The sequence below is a fragment of the Periplaneta americana genome, chromosome 7 (assembly GCF_040183065.1).
Source record: "Periplaneta americana isolate PAMFEO1 chromosome 7, P.americana_PAMFEO1_priV1, whole genome shotgun sequence".
NCBI classification, from domain to species: domain Eukaryota; kingdom Metazoa; phylum Arthropoda; class Insecta; order Blattodea; family Blattidae; genus Periplaneta; species Periplaneta americana.
Genome location: NC_091123.1, coordinates 58,581,154 through 58,606,303, shown reverse-complemented (window position 1 = coordinate 58,606,303; position 25,150 = coordinate 58,581,154). Strand labels below are relative to the sequence as shown.

General features: G+C 35.1%; 1 protein-coding gene across 3 annotated transcripts in view; it reads right to left on the bottom strand.

Annotated features, from left to right (window-relative positions):
- LOC138703132 (serine-rich adhesin for platelets-like) overlaps nucleotides 1–25,150 on the bottom strand; it is a 61,591-nt gene that overhangs the window by 10,281 nt on the left and 26,160 nt on the right. For 2 of the 3 annotated variants that reach the window (XM_069830756.1, XM_069830753.1), the window contains exons 2-10: nucleotides 24,014–24,547; nucleotides 19,554–19,659; nucleotides 16,377–16,588; nucleotides 15,394–15,519; nucleotides 9,452–9,704; nucleotides 8,864–9,007; nucleotides 4,221–4,492; nucleotides 2,820–2,967; nucleotides 1,069–1,210 (exon numbers count right to left, since the gene is read on the bottom strand). In XM_069830756.1, coding sequence (XP_069686857.1) covers nucleotides 1,069–1,210; nucleotides 2,820–2,967; nucleotides 4,221–4,492; nucleotides 8,864–9,007; nucleotides 9,452–9,704; nucleotides 15,394–15,519; nucleotides 16,377–16,588; nucleotides 19,554–19,659; nucleotides 24,014–24,547 — 1,937 coding nt within the window. The remainder of the gene's footprint in view (nucleotides 1–1,068; nucleotides 1,211–2,819; nucleotides 2,968–4,220; nucleotides 4,493–8,863; nucleotides 9,008–9,451; nucleotides 9,705–15,393; nucleotides 15,520–16,376; nucleotides 16,589–19,553; nucleotides 19,660–24,013; nucleotides 24,548–25,150) is intronic. The other variant, XM_069830754.1, reaches the window with a different exon arrangement.

The following is a 25,150-nucleotide window of genomic DNA, read 5'->3' as shown; positions in this document are numbered from 1 at the left end:
TTATCAGTTCAAAACATTTTCAGTACTGTTTGTTTTGGTGCATACTATATTTTGTATTTTATTTTAGCAAGTTCTCTCGCCGAATATTTATAACCCATTTCATTTTTTACACCTGAAATCATTACTTACTTACTGGCTTTCAAGGAACCCGGAGGTTCATTGCCACACTCACATAAGCCCGCCATTGGTCCCTATCCTGAGCAAGATTAATCCAGTCTCTACCATCAAATCCCACCTCCCTCAAATCCATTTTAATATTATCTTCCCATCTACATCTCGGCGTCCCCAAAGGTAGGGTAGCCAGTTCCTTTCCCCAACCACTGCACACATCGCCGATTAGCTACATGTTACACTAATCAGACTTCAGATGCATACAAACAATTTTTCTCCTCTGACACATAACGTCAAGTGAGATATACTGCCTGATAATAGAGACATATCAGCCAGAATTCGCTTCTGTATCATCACAATAACATATAAACAGCAGAGTTTCGCAGTAGTGTTAGTTACTTGCCACTTGGATTGCTAGCTGTATGCATGCGCATGTCTGTCTGGCAGAAAAAGCAGCAAAGTTTCCTTAATGTATGAATACCTATACTATGGTCGCAGTGGCAGCAGTCTTGTTGTTGTTACTGATTATGATTATCTGTTTCATCTCACACAGAATCATCAAAGTTTCACATAATCTAATTTTACTTCCGAGATTTTTACACAAACGTACAGAATGTCCCCAAATTGAATGCAGATTTTTTTGTGGATGTAAAGGGGTGTCCATACGAGTATTTTGATATGACGAACATTTGGTCTCTTATGCACTGTTATGGCTCTAAATGATGAAAATGCTGGAGGGGTTACTCCTTAGATTTAGGCAAGCACTCTGCTGTCTTCTATGGTTAGCATTAAATAACAAATTGTTTTGAATCAATTTTGTAACAACAAAATAAATAAAAACGTGTTTTTTGAACGATTTGCATTTACATTTTCATAATTTAGTAAAAAAAAAATGTGCACCCATTTTGGAGGTACTCTGTATATATGTGTTGCTACTTATGGACGAAACTTTATTACCTCGTGCTGCCACTGTGCATTGGGTGTGTCTGGATTGATGCCACCTGGCTCCTGTGTTCCACATGAACCACACACAGCACATTCCTTGCAATGCCATCGTCCACTTGGAACTCGACGCAGTCCCACACAATAAATGTGATATCTGTACAAAATAATCATTCAGTGTTCAATTTTCACTTTCAAATTCCATCAACAAAGAAGTACATTAAAAGCTGATTCAAAATACAGACAACGAAGATCTTCTTGGCCTCTAGTAGCCTGCCAAATAAAGAATTCTACTTCTGGGATGGAATATATATAATATATAATATTCTTCTTGGTATGTGTGTCAAATTATTATTAAATTACCATCCAATATCCGCAGAAACATTGATGGAACTGTGAAATCTCAAGGCATCTGCAATAAGTGTCATTAGAAAATTTTTATTTTATTGGGTTATTTTACGAGGCTGTATCAACATCTAGGTTATTTAGCGTCTGAATGATATGAAGGTGATAATGCCGGTGAAATGAGTCCGGGGTCCAACACCGTAAGTTACCCAGCATTTGCTCGTATTGGGTTGAGGGAAAACCCCGAAAAAAACCTCAACCAGGTAACTTGCCCCGACCGGGATTCGAACCCGGGCCACCTGGTTTCGCGGCCAGACGCGCTGACCATTACTCCACAGGTGTGGACATTAGACAATTTTTCAGACCAGTTCTACTTTTAGATACCAGATGGCACTACCACCCTCGATTATAATTGAATGTAAGAGTTTAGACAATGAGCATACTCCTTCTGATTGGCTGAATCCAACCATGGCTTCCATTAATACATAATTAATAAATCTAGGTACACATCGGTCAGAGCGTGGTGCCGACCACACCACCTCATTCTAGTGCCGAGGTCATGGAAAGCATGGGGCTCTACCTCCATGCCCCCCAAGTGCCTTCATGGCATGTTACGGGGATACCTTTACCTTTTACACATATATGTATACTCAAATAAAAATAAATTAGGTAGATGAAATAATAAATCTCTCATTATCTGTAATATCTAGAATTCCTTAATAATGAGAGTTGAGACATGCATGGATTCTGATCCCGTCAGCAATTAAAATATGTAATGATTTGATAGCAATGAAAACAGAGAAACAAACACACATATCCTGTTAGAAGTAAAACCATAGGCCTATATATTGTATACAGATATTAAACAAATTTGATACATAATTTTACAATACATTGTTATTTTATAATATAAGTTAATATATATGATACGTAAAAACTATTTTTACAGTTAGTTTATCACTGAGGAATCAGGAAAAGCTGTTAACTTGTATTTACTAGAAGCAAAGCCGTTGTAAGAGCTTATTGAATTATGCAACAAGGTAGATGATGTTTGGATCCTGTGTCTCAACTCTTATTCAATTATTATTGAGGAACTCTACCAGGGACTAGTCAGCAGTGCTATCTGCAATCAAATGTAGGAACTATAGGTGGAAGGCACAATGGTTGGTTTTGAAAATTATGGCCTACACAAGAATTTCGTAATATTGGTCGATAACTCACTCACTCAATCAATTGTCCATTTTTTTGGTAGGTTATTTTAAGACACTGTATCAACATCTCAGGTTATTTAGCATTTGAATGAAATGAAGGTGATAATGCTAGCGAAATGAGTCCAGAGTCCAACAATGATAACTCACATTTATATACTAGATATTTGGAAATGTATTACCACACATTAAATAATGGAAATAACAGCATACCCTCTGTCACACATGTCACAGAACAGCATCTTGTCTTCATCAGCAGGATCTTTACACTGGATGCATGTTTTGCAATCAGTACACTGCCAGTCATAACGTTTGATATGAGGAACCATGTCTAATGTTAGATCCAAACAACTTGGATGACCTATGTAACACAGAAATGAAAGAACATATTATAAAAACTGTTGTAAAAGATAGTGAGTTCAAACATAAATTTGAGAACAAAAATGAAAGGAATTTACCAGTTACCGTATCCTATGATACTATTATGTTTTGCTATAGATAATGCAACACTAAATTGGTTCTACATTAAATCTGGATTTTGTTATTGTCACTGCATGTTTAACCGAATATTTTTAATGTATGTAGTTGCAATGCAGAATGAAAATAAAGCTAGTTTTCAAAATAGAATTTCGTTGGTCTATGTATTACATATTAAAATTAAACCAATATATAAAACAATGGGTCAACAATAAAACTAAAACCGGGGGGGGGGGGGGACCGAATATCTCCACACAACCATACAATTTAAGCAACTTATAAACCTTTAAAACACAACACTTCCAACTCATCAACTCAACATCTAATATAAATTATTAAAATTACAGGGGCAGGAAGTCTCTTTTCTTTTTTGTTTCATAGTACTGTACACAGTTTTTGTTTGTTCTAATTTCCGTACATTCTGACTAGTACTTTAATCTGTATAAGGGTACAGTGCATCGGTTATTCATAGATTTCATAGTAGGCATACCTCTAGTGAAAAGAGGTGCGATATTGGTCAGTGCCTATTATCTACATGGTCAGATTAGATTCAAGTTTCGAACTGCAAACATATGAATTTCGAAGCATAAAGTGTTTAAGTCAGAAGATAAAGCGAACATTATTACTGATATTGAACGTGGTCTGTCCCAAGTGGACATTAATATTGCATGTGTAGCAACGTCAATAGTATAAAAAACACACACTTCGGTTTTAGTGAACCTCGGATATAGTGAACAAAATATGCTGGTCTGCAGAGGTTCACTATAATCGAAGTTGACTGTATTTATATATAAGCTGTAACTATTTTACTAAACAAAACACTGAAAACTACGCCAATAAAAACACAGTACATCTAACTTGTTAACTGTAACAATCAAGACTGAAAATTCAGACTATTTGAATTTCAACCAATCAAGATTGGTCTGCAGACCACCAACCTTTAAGGAAACAACTACCTAAAATCTACATAACACAATTTATTTTAGTTACTGAAAAGTCATAACAAACTGAAGTATAATTCTGTATAAACTATATTTTTAGTTTAAAAAAAAGAAAAAAAAAAAGGATGAAATTCATAAGTTATACCATTCTTCTATCCTTTGCTACTTTAATCGAATAAAAAATTTGTTAACTCACCACTGGATGTGCATTGGGCACAGTGGATAAGAACCTCTGCTTGTCCATCTTTATTCTTTGAGTGATCTCCACTGCACACTTTACAGATGGCTCCTTCACGATCTTTATCCTTCTTTTCATCTTTCACTTTGACAGAACTTGTCTGGTCTTTATCACCTTCTTTCTCCCCAGATTCTTGATTCGCCTGATCTTGGCTGTTTTCAGGATCCACATCACCATTTGTTGACCCTGTTTCCTCTGTGTCCTGTGTCTCTTCACTTGATGTGCTACTGCTTCAACAAACAAGAGACAAGATAACCCTCATATACTTTCCTACTACATATTTTACTAGAGCTGGGACATTCAAATAATCAAATCCCTGAATCTTGGGAGCTTGAAAAAGATTCGAAATTCGAAAACCCATCTCCGAACTTTTTTGTAATTCCAATCTTTCGAATCCTAACCTAAAAAACTGTTAAAAGGTTTATTATGAAAGAAAAATGTAAAAAAGTTAACTATTACTCAACTATTTTTTGCCAAATTATGTTCAGAAAATGAAAATGACCCTCACGACTCAAGATTTGTAATTATGTACTGTGCTTCATTTACTAAATTTCATTTTTATATCTTCTTAATAAATATGGGTATATTCTTTAAAACTGTATTCTTATTGTTATTCTTATATGAAGGATTCGAGAACCTTTTACGATTCCTATCTCATCACTCTATTTTACACACTATGTCATGTATCCTTATCGAAAAATGTGTATATAATCTTTATTTAATTGAAGTTCATCCTATGAAGGAAATTACAAAAGTATGGGTGGAATTTAATAATAAAGTTATCTTACTTCTTGTTTCCCAATATTTGAAGGTACGGTTAATACAAATCTTGAGAGATTCACAGCCTGCAAAGATTTCACATTCATGTCTTCTTCTTCTGTGTATAAAAAACACTTTGAAAGAATTAATAAATGAAGACTACAGGAAGAAAAGGGGGAATGTCAAGATTTTCAGGAGAGCTAATTTAAAGTTCAAAACTAATTTATTCAAGAAAAGTGTTACAAATGATAAATACCACCATGCATTTTGAAAGGTGGTTAATCTAGTAATCAGTATGTTCAATATGTTTTATTGTCGTCTAACCATAAACTTCCAATTTTTACCATTATCTCAATTTTCACAAAAAAAAAGTGACATTCCCCCTTTTCTTCCTGTGGTCTTCAAATCTATTCTATGAAGATGCTTATGATCCTCATAATCTCATAATCAATAACCTATCTGATCTTCGCAATAGCAGATTTTCTAAAAAGATCAGAAATTAACTTTGAATCTTTCATGGAATACTTGCATCATGAATTCTGATCCTCAGCTATCGTGGTGATAGCTGAAACTAATACATACATATACATATATATATATATATATATATATATATATATATACATACAGGGTGGTTCCAGGCTAATGTTACTAACTTTCAGGGATGATGAGGATGTATCGATTTGAGATAACGAACCTTGGTCTGGAAATAACTGAGTCGAAAGTTACAAGCAAAAATAGTTGTGTGGAAATGAAATAATTTTATTCCTCTGTACATCTTACACATACTGTATTCATCTGACGTCGTTTATGTTGTCTATTTATAGTAGTCCATTCAGTGCGCTGTCTGAGGGGTGGGGACAGCAAACTACATAAAAGCAATGCAGATGGCGTAATGTGTAACGGACATGGTTGGTCCTGATATGCATGTCTGTAGACAGCAGTGTATGTGTACAATTTGCAGTGTCCAGTCGATCAGTGCTAGTGAAATGGAGGAGTACATGAGAGTGGAATATGCAGACATGATTTTCGAATACGGATGATACAATGCAATGGGAACAGTAGATAAGCTCACAGATTGTATCTGGATAAGTACCCACATAGGAGACATCTGACCCATACCATCTTTCCACGACTGTTCCAAAGGTTAAGGGAAGGAGGGCATGTGGTACGAAATTAAATTTACATTTCCACACAACTATTTTTGTTTATAATTTTTGACTCAGTCATTTCCGGACCAGGGTTCCTTATCTCAAATTGATACATGTGTCCTTCCCCATCATCCCTGAAAGTTTGTAACACTAGCCCAGAAACATCCTGTATATATGACATGTATGAAAAATTGTGTTTTATTTGTATTTTGATTCTATTTCCATTCCCTTCCATGATAACATATCAGCTATTTGATCACCATATTTTCTGAAATAAAAGGACTGGTCAATCATTAAAAACATCCAAACAAAATTATTATTGATAAAGAACATCTACGTATCTGCTTGACTATTTTACAAACTCTTTTCCCAAACATTTTTTGTACTGGGATACCAGCTGTTCTATGCCTTCTACATAGGAATTTCAGCCAGTTCAGCATTGTTCCTTTAAATTTCTCACTCTCATGCAACTGAAATTTTAATTACGATTTTTTTTCTTATTAGGCACTGGTGATTGAATACATAGTCAGTATTGTTTTAATCTATAACAGCCCCTCACAAAAACAAAGAGCTAGTGAAAGAATATGTATAAAAGAAAAATAACATGATTTCAAGCGGCAACACATTACAGACGTCTACTTGCAACTTTTCTTTTTTTCCTTAGAAAAGACTGGATGAACTGCAACCTATTGCTTTAATGTTTGTCCTAGTTTATTTCAGTTAAACCATGACAAGAGAGTGATTGGAAGGTTGCTAACCTGTTTTGTTCAATATTGCGGACACAGTCAATCTAAGGCAATCAATATACATATTTTTTTTTGCACAATTTTCTTATACTTCTTCCCATAATCTCAAAAAACGCATTTCTGAATCGCAAAATATAATGAAATCATAAATAATAATGCGGGGGAGGGGAGTGGACAAGATTCAAGTTTTTAAACGAATTCCAGCAATAGGCTACTTGTTTTATTCACAAAATCTTAATAACACTGTATTTTTAAGTAATATATATTTTCATCATTTCAGTCTTTTTCCCAATGACACAAATTGTTCTGCCATTTTGTCAACAAATGAATAAAGCAATGTATTACATTTTATATAAATTGTAAAAACTGATGCTGAAAATGTTGTTTATACCATCCATATTGTGTTTAATATCTGGATGAAGTAAAATACAACACTTGTGTTGAAATTTTCATGAACTTGGTTATAGTACTGGATATATAAGAAGAGCATCATCACTTCACAATTCAGTTTCGAAAACAGGTTAGCAGAAGAATCCTGTACTGTGCCTCATGTTCCACTAATTTTAAGAATACTCCATTTAGTAGTAATGTGGAGAAATAATGACATGAATATTATTCACTAGCAGTTATTATTGCCCAAAAGAACTATTTTAACAGAATGTTTTCAATTTATTACAGTTCCAAAGTCATAGACCTTAAACTGAAGAAAAAATATATCGATGGCTAAGAATTGAGATCTCATATCTACAAAAATAGTCATTTAGTTTAACTACATTATTATTATTATGTTCACAAAATAAGACAGTTAACTAACAGTTCATCCTCAAGTAGAAGACTTCGCAAAGCAGAAATATATGTAAAACAAATTCGTCTACTTTGAGAAAAATTAATTTTTAAAACAGTTGTTTGATTCACCTGCAAATTTACAGATACGAGATATCACTTCTTAGCCATTGATTCGCGCTTTATACATTGTCTGTGAAGTCATGGAGTGGTTTCAAAACTATTTATTGACATGTTCCTAAAGATTACACATTTCAAATACATGTTAAATAAGAGACCAACTTAAAGTTTCCTTACATGTTCAGTGCAGTTCGATGTGACTTCTGTTTGTTGCACGAGACACATCTAATCGATATTCTAATTCATGACTACACATACACTAAGAACATCAGGTGTAACAGACAGAACAGCTTCACCGATTCTCTCTTTCAAATGATCAATGTCGTTGATACTAACACTGTACACGGGTTGCTTGGCGTAGCCCCATAAGTAAAGTCTAAAGGCGTTAGGTCCGGGGATCGTGGTGGCCATGCCTTCCATCCATCACTGCGGAAATGTCGTGTCCAGAATCTCGCGAACAATGTTGGTGTATTGAAAGATGACACCTACACATTGATCTTGAATTTGTGGCACTGCATACAATTGCATTTTGCATCTAATAGGCTGTCAGTTTCCTTAACCTGCCAATCCCACTGGTGAGTGTTATTTTTATGTGGTGACTCTTCATTGTACACATGGCGATATTCACGACAAACAAGAGTCACAGATTAAAATTTCGCACACCAAAGCACACATTGAACTGTTCTCTGCATAGTCCACATCTTGATTGACTGGCGAGTTGTGGCACGATTCGTTTCACTGTTACATCACGTGATTACTTTCGCGTGCATCACACGTCTTCTTTACGTTTCCAAACTCTCTGTGATACCCTTAAATGCAGTGTAAATATCATTTTGATTTAGCTTCGTTTAGCCATTATGTGTGTCTGAAACTGCACCATGACTTTACAGACACAGTGTATAATTACATTATGTAAAATTATATACTAATGCTATGTCATAATTTATAACCATTCAGGTTTTTACGAAATTATAATATGCAAACAATATATCTAATATGCTGCTTTGTTGTATTCATTTATCTTTTACAATCCATTTCTTACCTCGAATCATCTGACGAACTTGTGTCATCTGAATCTGATTGACTGCCATCAGAAATAGCTCCAGGATCATGCCTCTCATTAGGCTTCATGGGACCATAAAGAACAGTGTTGAGTGGAAAGTACCGCAGCTCTGTTGGAGTATAGCTGCGGATAAAGTATCAATATTAAAATAGGCAAATATTACACATCAAATAAATTATGTACTAAAACATAAATTATTTTTCACACACAAAAATAAACACCCACCCACCCACAAATGGATGTAACATCAAATTAATTAAATATGTGACTTAAGTGGAAAAAGTAATTTTGTAGCATTCATTTATAATAATAAATTATTGCATCCAGTAGAAGAATAAACTTGTATCCTTGATTAATCAAATGGTTCTGCTAATAAATATAGGCCTCATGAAATATGTCCCTGAAATTATTTTCCTTTCTCCTGAAACATCTGTTATAGATTTGTTGGTTACACCCTTATTCTGCAGAGGTCTTCAATTATACATTCTTTCTTGCTTATTCTTTAACATGTTGAAATAATTTTGTTTCCAATTTATATAAGATTATAATGATATTATGTTTCCATACCTTTTATAGAAGTCAGTGTACTGGCCGGGAATTAGTGACAGTGGATAGTGTCCAAGCTTTATTGGGTCTTTTGGAAGACTTTTAACTATTTTATTGCGGGGATAGTGGATGGTGAAGCTCTGTAGGTCAAAACAGCAACGTCGCTCATCTCTGCGTGCTCGATTAAATGTTGAGTTCCAGGTAGCAGCTGATCTAACTGCCTTATCCTTATAATCCAATTTATTTTTTTCAACACTTGCAGCAGATGATATAGCTGAAAAAATGTATGAAAATGTGTACAATTCAGTGACAACTATGGGCTATTCCATATGAAATCGATCAGTAAAAAACCTCGCATTTTTTTAATACTCTAATTTTTTCCCTACTTATACAAGGTGCTGAGGGGAGTGCATTTTCAAAAATATACTATCGAAAGTCAAACGGTTTTCGTATTATTGAGCGACAAATTTAGCGTATTTTATAAAAACAAGCCTCTTTCAGCGCTCAGAACTCTGGAACCATTTACTGCAGAACATTGAACGAGAGCTTATTTTGAAGCTGACATTTGGTAAGTTATGTTAAGAAGTAATCCTTATTTTTATTGTTTACAGAGAGACAGATAATCTGATTTTACTTGCTTTTAGGCTTTTTGGCCATGCATTATTAAGAGGGATTCGGCATTGTTTGCTTAGTGGTACGGCAATAAGTTTCGAGGGTATTAAATAGATTATTTTCACACGCCTAGACTTGAACAGCGCAGTACTGCACCAAGACCGCACGCACTGGCAGAGAGCTGAAGATAAGCGAGCATTGGGCGTCATTTTACTCCTGTGTTTATGAAAACTTGTGATAAAGCTAGCCCAGCCATGACTGCTAGACACATCATGTGTTTGTCTCCTGGCCTTGCTTGTCTCGACTACCTCCCGTCTCGCAGTCAGCTGGTTAGTTCACGCACGTACTATTTATTTTCTTTATTTGATATTTTCAATACTTCCTTATCAACATACCACCAGTAAAAAATATGTGTTTATTTGTACTTTCAATGCGGAATCTAACCATATATTTTTAAAATATTTTTTCGTGGCCAAAGGCGTCTTAATGAAGAAAAATCTAAATTTCTCCATTTCCAATATAAACTTTAACTTCTCAGCATCAAAATAAACCATCATTTTGATCATTGGGTGAAAGGGTTTCGGAGTTTAAAGTTGCTAATTTTATGAAAATACGATAAATTTAAATATTATTAATTTAAACACTATTAAGTTCTGATGCTTCAAACTTTGCACAAAGCATTATATCACAGTTGTCTATGGACAGAAAAAGTTTCTTTGTATTTAAAAATTGCAAGGTCAATTTTCTCTATATTTCGGTCGATTTGAGATGGAATAGCCCATATGTTCTTACTATGCATACTAGGCAACAACACAAATAGTCAATACATTAAGAATTTGTCAAATTATGTTGTTTTTTTTTTCCAATGGTTGGATATTGGCCTAAGCTACCCAACAAAATCCTGCAAGATCCTTGGTCTTTTTTCTTTTCCCAGTACAAGTTTTCTGCATTCGAGGACATGGTTCTTGTTCATGACTGCATGGTTGTCACAGATGGCACATGTATCTGTGGGTTTTATTCCTATGTTGATGAGATGTTCATTCAGGCAGTCATGAGTTGTGTTGATTTTTGGATTACCACAGTGCCTTTCTTGGCTAGGGAGTCTGCTTGATAAATTAGTCTAATATGCGATGGGATCCACTGCAAAAATTGATTTTCCCAGTGTGCTTACAGAGTTACAATGCTGTGTCTATTTCATCTATAATACTAGTTCTGATTTTGAAATTATTGCTAACAGCTTCTATTGCAGATTTAGAATAGACTAATAGTAGGCCTATTATCTTATTTTGAATTGTGAAGTTATTATGGATTGGAGCTCTGCTTCAAATATTGTTGCTCTTTTTCTAAGTGTCATGTAATGCAAAAATTCTTCATTATACATCCCTGATTCTACTCCATCTGGGTTTCTCATGGATTCATCAGTAGAGATTGGTAAAATATGTGAGAAGCAATACTGTTCTCATTTTGCCAAATTTTTGCACAATTTCCTCCCATAACCTCGAAAAGCGCACTTTTGAATCACAAAGTAATTCGTATAACGCGAAAAATATTGCAATTCAATAATTTTAAGTAATACAGTATTTTCATAATTTCATTTTTTTATGGCACATTTCTTTCCACCATTTTGTCAACAAATGAATGCAACAATGTATTAAAATCTGTATAAATTGTAAAAATTGATAATTGATGCTGAAAATACTGTATATACCACTTTTATCAAGATTAATATCTTAAGCCAGGATTATAAAACTTCCATATAGGTGTATAATTTAGAAGCATTTGAAATGAAAAGTGTGAAATGGACAGACAGAATAAGAAATGAAGCTGTACTAGAAAAAGTGGGTGAAGAAAGAATGATGTTGAAGCTGATCAGGAAGAGAAAAAGAAATTGGTTGGGTCACTGGCTGAGAAGAAATAGCCTACTGAAGGATGCACTGGAAGGAATGGTGAATGAAAGAAAAGTTTGGTGCAGAAAAAAATATCAAATGATAGACGACATTAAGATATATGGATCATATGCAGATACATACGATATTAAGATATATGGATCATATGCAGAGACTAAGAGGAAGGCAGAAATTAGGAAAGATTGGAGAATGCTGGGTTCACAGTAAAAGACGTGCTCTCGGGCAAAAAAACAATGAATGAATATATAATTTTAAAATACCACCGGCAAATTGGCAGTACTGGTAACGATGTATGATGACGCAGAATATCTGCATGGAAATATCATATGTACTTCGATACATTAAAATAATATATAGTACTGGTAACACCAAAATCTTGGAACTTTAAAATTAATTTTTCTTAAAATTAAAACTACTTTCATGGGACTCTATTCATCAATTTATATTCCGAGCCACTCTCATTTTGGGTACCTAGTTTTTGTCAAATTATTCACAATCACAGTCTAGTAGATTCCTTTCCTTTGCAATGTCACAAAATTTCCACTTTAAAAAGTATTTGTCAGCTTAATTTCTACCTCAATATGTGTATTTATAATCAATTATTTAATATATAAAGAATCCCTACGTCAATCTTGAATTTCAGTCCAAGAGAGAGAAGATAAATGGAGTACCTCACGAAGTGATGATGACAAGAAAACTTACATAGACTGTAACAGTTCTTTTAGGACTCTGACCTATCAGAATGATGATTTAATGTATCAACTACATAGTTATCTAGTGCTAATGAAATTGGTGAACACCCAGCCAGATATCAGCCCAAGTGGGAATCGAACTATACCTAGGTACAGTATGTTGTGCAAACCAATTTACCGACAGATCATTACCCAGTGTGTGCCATATGAGGCTGGTCTACACTACATCTGTGATGAGATGAGATGAGATGGAGATTTGTTGGGATGTCACAGGGGAACCAGAGCTGGCGGAGAAAACCCCTGTGTTACCTGGACCATAGGTTTGCCCTACACAAGTTATAAATTGGGAGATCGAACCTGGATCCATAGAATTATAAATCCAGTGGTCTAGACATTAGACACCGTAACTGTAGACAAGATATCTTGTCACAGTGACAACTAAATCACCATCACTAGATCTGAGTATAAAAAAATCTGTGCAGTATGTCAAGAGAAAAAGCTTTTCATAGATGAACAGATGTATAAAGGACATATCAAAACCAGTATCAGAAATGCCATAAGTGTGTATCTTTGTAAAAAAATCTTGAAATAAACGTTTTACAATTTCATAATATTTTCCCTAAACTTTGAATAATGAGAAAACAAAAATTATTTATGTAAATGAAACTTACTGCAAGAAACATTTTTAAATGAACGTTGTGAATATAATATTTTCTCTGATATGTGCTCATTACATAGTTTATATATGTTGTTGTTTGGTAATGCTGAATTTCTGATAATGAAATCATTAATTCTCTTGTTCGCCAGTATTTTTCACTCAAGGACGCCAAGTTGATAGTGGCTGGCCAGTTTTGAAGATGATCTTGATCTATTTTCTCTTGAAGAACACATAAGGGGCAGAGTGGTGAAGGAGATGATATTCCAATCCTGTGGAGATATTTGGCCAAGCAGCTGTGGCCCGTAAACATTCTAAAAATTGCAACTGCATTCTTCCTTGGGTATCCAGTGACGTTTTGGGTTGAGACAGATTCCCATCTTTTATTTTTGGAAATTTGTAGGTGATGACTTGTTATAATTTTGTGGTATTGTGAAGTAATTATTCTTTTTGCTGCATAATAGGATAATTGTGTAGCAGGTTTTTGAATAATACCACAGCCCTTTTTGGCAAGATAATCAGCAGCATCATTGCCAGTCAATCCGCAATGTGCTGGTATCCATTGAAAAACTATTTTTTTCTTTAGGTTGTTGAGGTGAAATAGACATTTCCAGCACTCAAAAATTTGTTGACTTTTTGGTGATGAAAGTGGATGTTATAGCTAAAATGGCTGCTTTTGAGTCAGAAAGAATTACTGTTTATAGTATACTGTATAGTTTATATATCTCCAATATAATGTTTCAAATTATGGTGAGTGGAGGGCAGAAACTTTCCTGAAAAATGAGCTTTGCTTAAGCAAGAAAAATACTCAATTTATAATGGGTGAAATCCAAATTTTAAAATTCATTAATACAAGGTCTGTTCAAAGAGTTCCAGAATGTATGAGCCAAAACTACGTCTTAGCAATGCTGGCAAGTGATACTGCCTAGCGGCATTCTTCTTCTTTAACCTCCTTTTTGATACATCATCCTGATATGTTTAGTCTTCACCCTGAAGCTGTTCCTTTAAGTGCATACAGAGAGTTGTGCGATTATCGAGATGACACATTTTCATAGGCAACACATGAACAATAAATTTTAATTCAACCTATGAAAAACGTTTACAGAGACTCAAAATATGATAAAACAGACTATGATGATTAATGGATAAGCTGTGCTGGATGTTATGAATAATTTGAACAATTCAAGAATTGTCAGCACTCAATAGATTACAGCCCGTGTTCAGGATAGCCTCGACATCATCTCACAACACTTATGTTGCAGAAGTTCATAAAATGGTGCATATTGGTTGTCATTTGACAATTCGAGAAATAGCAGAAGGCTGGAACATATCAATAGGATTATGACATAAAATCTTCACGACAAAATTAGAATTGCATTGGACAGCTACAAAGTTCGTCCTATAACTTCTGACACAGGATCAGAGACACAATCACGTTGCCATTTGTCAGAAACTTTTAGATTGCACTAATGGGTATGAAAACTTCATTAAAGGAATTATAACGAAATATGAAAAATGGATTTATGAATACAATGTGGAAATGAAATGCAATTCTCACAATGGATTGGAAAAAAATTCTCCAAGACTGTGAAAGATCGAAGTCATGTTAACATTATTTTTTTAACAACCATGTTTTTTTTTTTTTAAGTAGGACAACCATGAAACAACTCCTTGTTCTTCCATTATGGCAATGCTCCAGCACACCCAATGCTACAGATTTGTGTCTTTTCGATCAATACGAACATAATTGTACTTCCTCATCCATCCTACTCACCTGACATGGTTCTGGCAGACTGAAATCCACTTAGAAAGCATGACGAATTTCAGACAATTTACAGCAACAATAAGGAAAACTCACAGATAGAACTACATGCGATCCTGAAACTGGCCTACCAGGAGTGCTTCCAAAATTGGCAACAGCATTGACAGTGATGCATAAATGCAGGAAGGGAGATATGGAAGGCAGTTAGGCTCACTAGGTTTCTAGTAAGTCCGAAAAAAAATATTTAAATAATTCCAGAACTTTTCAACAGACCTCGTGCATATTGTTCATGAAAGTTACAAATATAACTTTTGTAAGTTGTAATGTTGTGTTACCTTTTTGTTTAGTTGAAAACTCTTTAGCCTGTCGTTCTCTTATGAAGCGACGATATTCTTCATACTTTTCTTGGAAGTCTGCATACATGATGTCCAAAATTTCTGTACTGTTTACTGCAGTCAGTCCTTCAGAAAACAAAATAGATATTTAGTTCAAATTATTTCGCATTAACATAATCATGATTACTTCCTATTTAATTGGTTCATCACCAAAATGTACAAAATGCTGTGAACCAAAATCTGTTTTCAATCAGCTGGCCTGTAAAAATATTGACCACATCAAGCAAGAACCTATTTCATCTCTTTCAAGATGTAAGAGGAACAGTAGAACTCAGCAACCTCAACCAGTATTGAATAATAGCAGCAATATTACTTCTTAAGAATTATAACATACTAAGAATGTAGTAAGGTAGAAGTGACGAAAATGTTGACTTGTAAGGGAAAATCAATACAATCAATGTCAGAGTTGTGTTGTAGATTTACCATTTATGCGAGGATTCAAACTTTAATTTGAGTTCTCTTTTTAATAATATGTTTGTATCTGAAAAAGTGTTTATTCCAAAACTGTTATAACTATGATTCAAAATTAAAATAATAAATGTTATGTTTTATTTAACGACGCTCGCAACTGCAGAGGTTATATCAGCGTCGCCGGATGTGCCGGAATTTTGTCCCGCAGGAGTTCTTTTACATGCCAGTAAATCTACTGACATGAGCCTGTCGCATTTAAGCACACTTAAATGCCATCGACCTGGCCCGGGATCGAACCCGCAACCTTGGGCATAGAAGGCCAGCGCTATACAACTTGCCAACCAGGTCGACTTAAAATAATAAAATTCCCGATTATGACCAAATATTTATTTCAATTTTTGACAAAATTAGAATATAAAAAGCATAAAAGTTTAAGTTTCATTAACTTCCTATAGAAAGAATTAGATTAGATTAGATTTAGTAGACTAATAGAAAAAAAGGATATTATTTACCCATGTCACACATCGATTCCGTAACAAGACCTTTTTCTCTCAAATAAGTCTTCTCTTCAGCTTCCACAGGTCTCCTTTTTATGTCAGGATACTTTCTTTTGAAAGATTTAACTCCTAAATATTCTGAGATCTGTTCCTGTATCATAAGATTTTCTCCACCCTTATCAACAGGCCATTGATATTCAATAACTTGATCGACAGTAAACTCTTTCCTGAAATTATGACAGAAGAATCAAAACATGGTTATAAAAAAAAGTTAATCATTTATATCATGACAGTGATAAATCATTTCTCATTGTATGTTTCACGTAATTTGCAAAGATTCTGCCCTTTTTCATGTTTAGACAAGAGTATCAGTATAGGTGTGTTGAAACAACCCTCCCAAACTTAAAAAAGGGAGAGGGATGGCTACTGAAATAAAGCCAAAGCTGTCTCCAATGCTTTTGAAAAGGTCTGTATGAAAGTACAATATAAAATTTCATTGCTCCATATCACTGTTTCATTTGCACAACTTCGAAAAAGCAAGTCTCTAAATGTTCAAAATGGGGAGGGGGGTGAAGAATCAATTTTATGCAATTTTTATTATAGTCAAGATTGTATTACTTCTACATTGTAAATTTAATTTATTTTACCATGATCCAGTTTCATATGTAAGAATTGGAGCTGGGTTGATACCACAATTGTTTGATTGCTTCAATGCTTCGTGGCAGACTCAATTTAAGTATTATGTTTAAATGCTACAACTATAAAAGAGATAGGCTTAACAGAAATACACTGCATTCTAAGCAGCTACACAATTTGAAACAGAATTTATATTAAAGAGAGAGAGAGAGAGAGAGAGAGAGAAAACTAATTAATATAATATGTTATAATATCTAAGACTAAGAGGAAGGCAGAAAATAGGAAAGACTGGAGAATGCTGGGTTTACAGTTACCTTTAAAATGTTAATTTGCCAACATGAATATTTTAAGAATAATGAAATTCCAATCCATTAATGCAATACTGACGTAACAATATGCAAGTTCCCAATGCAATTTTATAGTTATTGTGAGACTGGAACTCAGTTTGATATATTCAGAGTACAAAGTTGAATGCTTCAAGTAAAACTGTGGTGAACTGTAGACTGTGGTTTTACTTTTAGTTTTGTTTCGTTAATTTGTGTTATTACTCGTACCTGACCAGAAAATGACTTCAGAACCATCTTGCGCACAAAACAGAAAGTGAAAACTTTAGCAGATACGAGAGCTAGCACTATAGTTATTTATTACGTGATAACTGCGAACATAGAAGCAAAGCTAGTTATTTAATGACAATGATGTTACGAACACATATCTTAGTGAACAAAAATATACCAATAATTCTAACAACGCAAAACACTGAAAACACATTAACACTTGTTTCATTAGCAGACAATTTTCAGACAGATTATTTGAATGACTTACGTCTATGGCGCAACTTCACACCTCAAATTCGAGACCAGATTATCACATATGGACCACAAAATAGTTGGCCCTGATTCACATTTCCATTTGATGCTCCGAAAATTCTCAACAATAAATCAACAAAACACAGCAGCAGATTTTCTCTGTATCATTGCACAAGGAAATTAGCTTATAATGAAACATGCTAGCCAATGGCTTCAATATTCTGAAATAAAAATTGAGTTTATTGTTTTTGCTGCAAACTGTTTGGAAATCCTTGATCACAACTTGACGAAAATGGACTAAATGATTGGTAGCACATCGGTGAGTACTTTATAGCATGAAACTGCAAGTAAACATTTTGCATGCTATGGCAAATGGCGTGATGCAGAGAAGTAGATTCGTAATCATAAGGAGTTAGTGAGTTTAAAAAGGGCGCATCAGCTACTATGGATATTTGTGCCCTTATCTAAAATTCTTAAAAAATAAAAAAAAAAACACAAACAATTCAACAAGCTGAATACTAACACGAACTAAAAAACGTTGTCAAATTAAAAACGAAGTGCACAAATTCAGTATTAACAAGGTGATTCGTAAAAAATCATAAAAAGGAGCAGTTCTCAGACCTAGGTAGACAAACACCACCAAAGACAAATTATACGGAGCAATTCAACAACAATAAAATGTTATAAAATATTCGGATGTAGAAGGTCCGAAATGTCAAGTATGTAAAAAAAAAATATAAAACAACAAATGTAACCTCTAGATGTAAAGGGTCTGGAGGATAAGTAAAAACGGGTCAATAAAAACTAAATCACCCTATCAAGTCCTGTATTGGCTAAAAATCTCAGAACTGCATTTGTACAATTAAAATCATTTCCAAGGGCGTCACGTAGAGTCAGTCAAATTGAATATTGTCGACGGACATAGTCATATTTCCTACGATGCAATAAAATATGTTCGACTGTAAGTGGTACATGCCATATATCACAATCTGGCTGAGGCTCGCCACATAGGAGATAGCCACGTGTCAGACGACAGTGGCAAATCCTCAACTGGGTGAGCAAAACTTCATGTCGTGACGCTCTTGTGGACGAATCTCAAACTCGAACAGTATTCTTTATGCTTCGTAATTTGTTTCCCTCTTGTGCAGACCATTCTCTTTTCCATTGGCAGTATATTGTATATCTCAAGTAATTTTGAATATCTTGCCACCTCTCGCACCAATAAATCTGAGATCCATTCACAGCACCGTTCCTTGCTGCAGCAAGACACAGAATCCACACTATTCCAATCTCAGAATCAGAGCTTAGGAGTGTGTGGAAAAGCTCTTGGGTTGTCAACACAAGCGGATCATCAGAATTGAAAGACTGCAGGGACCAAATGGCACTTAAAAGAGTCGGAGAAGACAAAACACAAATTGAATAAGTAGCTAAAGAATGCCATTAATAATAATGTACAGTAGAGAAAATAAAACGAAATATGAGGCACATCTGCATCTGAGAAAAAGATGGAGTTGACAGGTAATATGAAGACAGATCAGAGACTTCTGCCTAATCCCTGAAGTGAAGAAAAATGAGTCTATCTATTCATGCCTGTTGGTAATAGATTTAATATATCAAATGACACAATTGTTATCTAAATTTTGATCAGAATATTAGTACTGCAAGAGCTCCAATTTTAAAACAACGACCTTAAGTGTATACAGCACTGCTTAGCTGGATTAAACAGAGGAAAACAATATAATATGCCTACGTTTCTCCATCTCCAACCTCCAGACGTCCCTTCTTCTTCACACTTTCTGTTGTGGCAGTACTGATTGCACTTCCCTGTGATTCTTCTCCTGGTCCATCAGTTACTCCTGGAATATGAATTAATTGTCCTTAGTACCATTTCTATACAAATTCCTAACTTTTGTATTTACATTTTGGCAGTTTCTTAATAATCAGCCACTATGATAAATATTCTTGCTGAAAAGATACACATATGAGAAAATCTTATGTCTGGTGCACTGAGTAAATGTCAAAAAATTCTGCCAGTTATATCTTCATCAGACACTGTAAAACTTTACAATACCATCTGTTTCTGCTGAAAAGATAATATAACCAAGAAACATCATCTGGTGTATTGTACCAATGTGCAAAACACATTGCTCTCATCACCTGTGCTTAGACACATTTTGCACTTTAGGAGTTCATTTATTACGATTAATTAAAGAAATATTCTGTACCAGTAACAATCAATCTCTACATGATTTTCTCGACTAGCACAGTTCATAAAATTAAAGGAAAATAAGTTTTATTATAATTTCACATTACGAAAATAACCATAATCATTGGTTCAAAAAGAGTTCTATGATGATGCTGACTTGGTTGTATCATTTTTTATTTTATTTTACGACGCTTTATCAACATCTTAGGTTATTTAGTGTCTGAATGAGATGAAGGTAGTAATGTTGGTGAAATGAGTCCGGGTTCAGCACCGAAAGATACCCAGCATTTGCTGATATTGGGTTGAGGGAAAACCCCGGAAAAAACCTCAACCAGATAACTTCACCCGACCGGAAATCGAACTCAGGCCACCTGGTTTTGCAGCCAGACACGCCAACCATTATTCCACAGGTGTGGACGGTTGTATCAGTCCTGCAAATTTTAGCTATAATTCTGGCAAAGATATGGACTAATGTGAGACCATGACAGACTACTTTGTTTAATACACGTTTGGAAGACGATTAAAGCATCATACCTTAAACTAAGAATACTGAGTGAGTGTTGGTTTGAGTTCTCACGAGAGAAAAAAAATGTATCATAAAATTTCAGTCAGTGTATGGAACTAGTGCCCATTCAGCATCATGATTAACTTGGAGAGCTACAGTGAGTAGCGAAATTTGGTTCTGAAAACCAGCTGGGGGATCATCGTGCTAACCATACGTAACTTCCACATTGGATGGATGATTGTTCACCTCTGCTGAGGCATGTGGACGTAGGGCCAGCAGTCGGTTGGTTGGCATTGGCCCTATAAGCTAAGGATTGTCATACCCGGGATTTACTTTTTTTTAGGATGATGATAATGATGATGTCGTCGACAATGACGAAGGAATTATTCTTTTATATGAAGGAAATTATCACAAATAATCTACTGACGTAAACTGTTAGATTTTGCCAGCCCAAATTCTTTGAATACATTTTATTGTCATCATCATCGTCGTCATCATCATCGTTATCAGCAGCAGCAGGCTTTGAAAAAAAATCACTTGTCTGCTCATCTGTGATGGGTGACCATTTTTACTTACTGAGTGAAAAAATTGTGATTTTTTTTTTTTATTGTGCTTCTGTAGTTTGACCATGCTGACTAGTTCCAATTCTTGTCTGACTGGTGAGCAACCATAAATTTTCTAAGGCTGCTGATTACTGTTATAGTAAAAATCATCAGATAATGATTTGACAGCAGCAGCAGCTAGAACAAGTCTGGAACTTGAAGTATAGTCCGAGTCAGCTTACTTCATACCGTAGGGGTGAAACCTAACCATTTTTTCCCCATTACTACATATGCTAGTGGATTGTGGTGATTTTCTAGTTTGCAGGTTGAATTTTCTTTTGCCAACTTCGTTTCGAATTTCGATACTGACAAATACTACAAATGGTAGTGATTTTGCAACTAGTATATTGGCAGCTGAGACAAATATCGACAATATTCCGTGAAATTGAAATTGTACTAGATTTCTGAGCCTGTTACTGGAAGCTAGTGAAATTTGAACATACTAATAATTAATTAATATCAGTATTAATATTAATACATAATAGTTATTTTATGTGTTGCGTTGTGGTTATAACTCAAGACTATAGTCAGGTAAGTGTTCGAAGTTAGTGCTAATAATTTCATGTGCTCAAACAAAATACATTTTTAGATTAGGTCTCGTGAGTCAATTGTTTAGTCAAACCAATGAATTTCGTAATGCCAGACAAAATACTTGACATGTTGATCCCTTTCTCATATAGTTCGCCTTCGAAAACATGTTATAAATTATTGAATTATTTAGAATAACCTTCCAACATCAAGTACGGTAAGTAAATAAGTCATTTAGTACGAAGGATCGTGTGATATCTGGTAACAGTTGGCAACACTGACAAGACGGCAATATTTGCTGTTTGGGAATTGTTCTTATGTGACCCTCACTATATCTTGGTAGCATGTTTCAGTCTGAGGATGATAAACTGGGTTCAGAAATTTCTGAAAGGACAGTGGCAACCAACTGACTACTTTTTAGCATCAATCAGCCCTTCCGATGCAAGTGGATGGTGTTCAATATTGCTGTATACAAGTTGACGTTTACACCTACAGTTTGAGAGCTTGGCTTTAACATCAAGGTACCACAGGTGTATACAGGCTGTGTAAATGCATTACTTATGAAAGATTGTGGAGAAAACTAGAAGAGATAAAATCAGGAACAACACACCATGCATGCCAGTTTAGAAGCGAAGGTACTGAATACAAAGAGAGAAGGAAATAGTTTTTTTATGGAGGAGGAGCCCGAAGGCTTGCACTGCAGTCTGAGGCTTATTGTGGTTACCACTCCTGTTCTGGAATGATTTTGTCATCAAACAGCCGCACTCTCGTACATATATAGCACGCTGCAATGTGAACTTAATCCGGGCTATGGTAATGATAACAATGAAATTTGAATTAATGATGGTGAAATGAGTCTGAGGTCCAACACCGAAAGTAACCCCTAGCAATTCTGCTTCATTTGGTTGAATCTCAACCAGATAACTTGCCTCAACCAGGATTTGAACCTGGGTCCGCTCATTTCACAATCAGACATGCTAACCATTACTTCACAGAGGTGGACTTAACAGAACAGGTTACAATGATTATGTCGTGTGCTGAGGAAGCACTCCGATAGACTTTCAAGAATAGCCTTTGAAGTAAATATGGAGAATGACGACTTTGAGAACAACACCGTAAAATAGTTATGGGTAAACGTGATTCAAATATGCAAGTGTGCTTCGTGATAGTCATGCAATACTATGACATAAGAGTAATACAACTCTCGCTGATAATACAGACAATATCAATGTGCTTCGGCAAATGTCTCCCATGAAAGGAAAACATGAGAAGAATGTGTGAAGGAAGCTTTACAACGAAGGGGCTGTAAAGAAAAGGGTAAAATGTGATTTAGTGAAAGATTGAAAGAAATGGCGATATTTCGTTTCAATAATAATAATAATAATAATAATAATAATAATAATAATAATAATAATAATAATAATAATCTTAAATTACCGGTATGTTTTATTTAACGACGCTCGCAACAGCTGAGGTTATATCAATATTGCCAGTGTGCCGGAATTTTGCCCCACAGGATTTCTTTCATATGCCAGTAAATCTGACATGAGCCTGTCACATTTAGGCACACTTAAATGCCATCGACCTGGGCCGGAATCGAACCTGCAACCTTGGGCACAGAGGGCCAGCACTATATCGACTGTGCCATCCAGGCCGGCTATTATTATTATTATTATTATTATTATTACTTTCAATAATGAGGCTTCTGATGAAATCATATAGGCTAGGTCTACTGTTGTGTTTAGATAGCTTGGCTGGTGTTATGCGCGAACATTTGACTAGGGGTGATGTTGAGTGAGTCAGTTTCTCAGCACATTCCGTAGGAAAGGAGGGAGATGGAGGAGAACTGCATGCATGCTGACGTAAATTACGGTTATGTTGAAAACCGTTGGTTACATCCTGCACTCCATGAGCGATCACAGTTTTTCCATTCATTGCTACCCAAACACTCATATTTAATGCAATGCAGTCTTCTCTTTTCATCTTCCATTTACAATAAATAATTGAACTGCAATGTCCTTATTAGCACCATTACAATACTAATGATTTGCAATAGCTAGCATACTACGTATTTGCACATGGAAAAGAAGTGAATTCCGCAGAAGCTGCACTGCTACTAACCCATGCACTCTTTTTTCCCTTATCAGTATCAAATGGACTTGCCTGGTTTTCTGTGCAGAACGTTACAACCGGGCAAGCTATCTAAACACAACAGTACCTACTTTTCACTCCTAATTCGGAGACATAAAAGCTACGTAAAACACAAAATATAAATTGCGCGTTCCTCGTTGTGTCAAATTAAAAAAGTAGCTACTTGGTTGTCTTTGGGATACGGAAGTCTATTATCTCCAGCAGTAAGTGTTACAAACCTGTAGTTGGTAAGGTCCGAGCAGGTGTCTGTGAACGGCTGCCACTCTCTGCACTCATTCTTGTCTCTTCTTCAAATACTTGAACAGTACTGACACTGGGAGTAGGACACGGTGATGGAGACTCTGCTATAATTTCTGATGCTGGTGGAACATCAGGAGCTGCTAAAGAACTGATTTCAGTGGATGATGTTTCAGTTGAAATTATTGAAGGTGTTTCTTTGGCTGGAGTTGTTGAAGAGGGCTGTTCAGGAGTGAAGGGAGTTTTGTCTGACACAGCAAGGGGTTCACTGAAAATGCCAGTAGGCCTATCTATTTCTTCTGCAGGAATGGAAGAGGTTGTATGTTCAACAGAAATTGCTGGTGATTCTTTGTTAGCCGTTGCGTTCAAGACTAAAGATGAATCATCAGTAACACTTGTGGAAGTTACAGACAAAGAAGGAGAAATTTCTGTAGCTGATGTAGAAACTTCAGCTGGACGTGGTAATTCAGATGCAGGTTTTACATCTTCCACAACCTTCTTCTTACGGCCAGGGGCTGGAAGAAACATAATTTAATTACTGGATGTACTTAGCCTACTTTATCTACTAAATTATTACTTTCAATACAATACAATAAATGCAGACATTTCAAAACATTTATGACAGCACTATTAAAAAATGTCTGAATCACAAAATTATAAGGAAAACACAGCTAACGTTTCAAGGAAGCTAATAAAAAGATATATTAAAATAATACGGAACTGGGTTAGAAATGCAGAAATACGAAAGGAATTACAGGTGAACATGAACTACTTATAAGGTAGAGAGACAAGACTACACTCCAAGCAAATAAAATGAAGTTTCGAAGTGCATAAAATTTGATTATAAGAAAAAGAATCTATCAGAGAAGAACTAAATATATTTTAATTAAATTAAAAAGTGTTTGATTGTAGAAACAAACGGATATCCCATACAAATAGAATAGAACTTACTTGAATTCTACGTAATTTTTACAGACAGGTTGTCAAAAACGTAGAGAACCAAAAGGACGCTGGGTAGAGTACAGGCAGTGTTGACAGATTGATTTACAATTTGGCCGCCAAAACATGCAATGCATGGTAACTCAAAAGCCGCCAAAATACATGTACTTAATAGATAA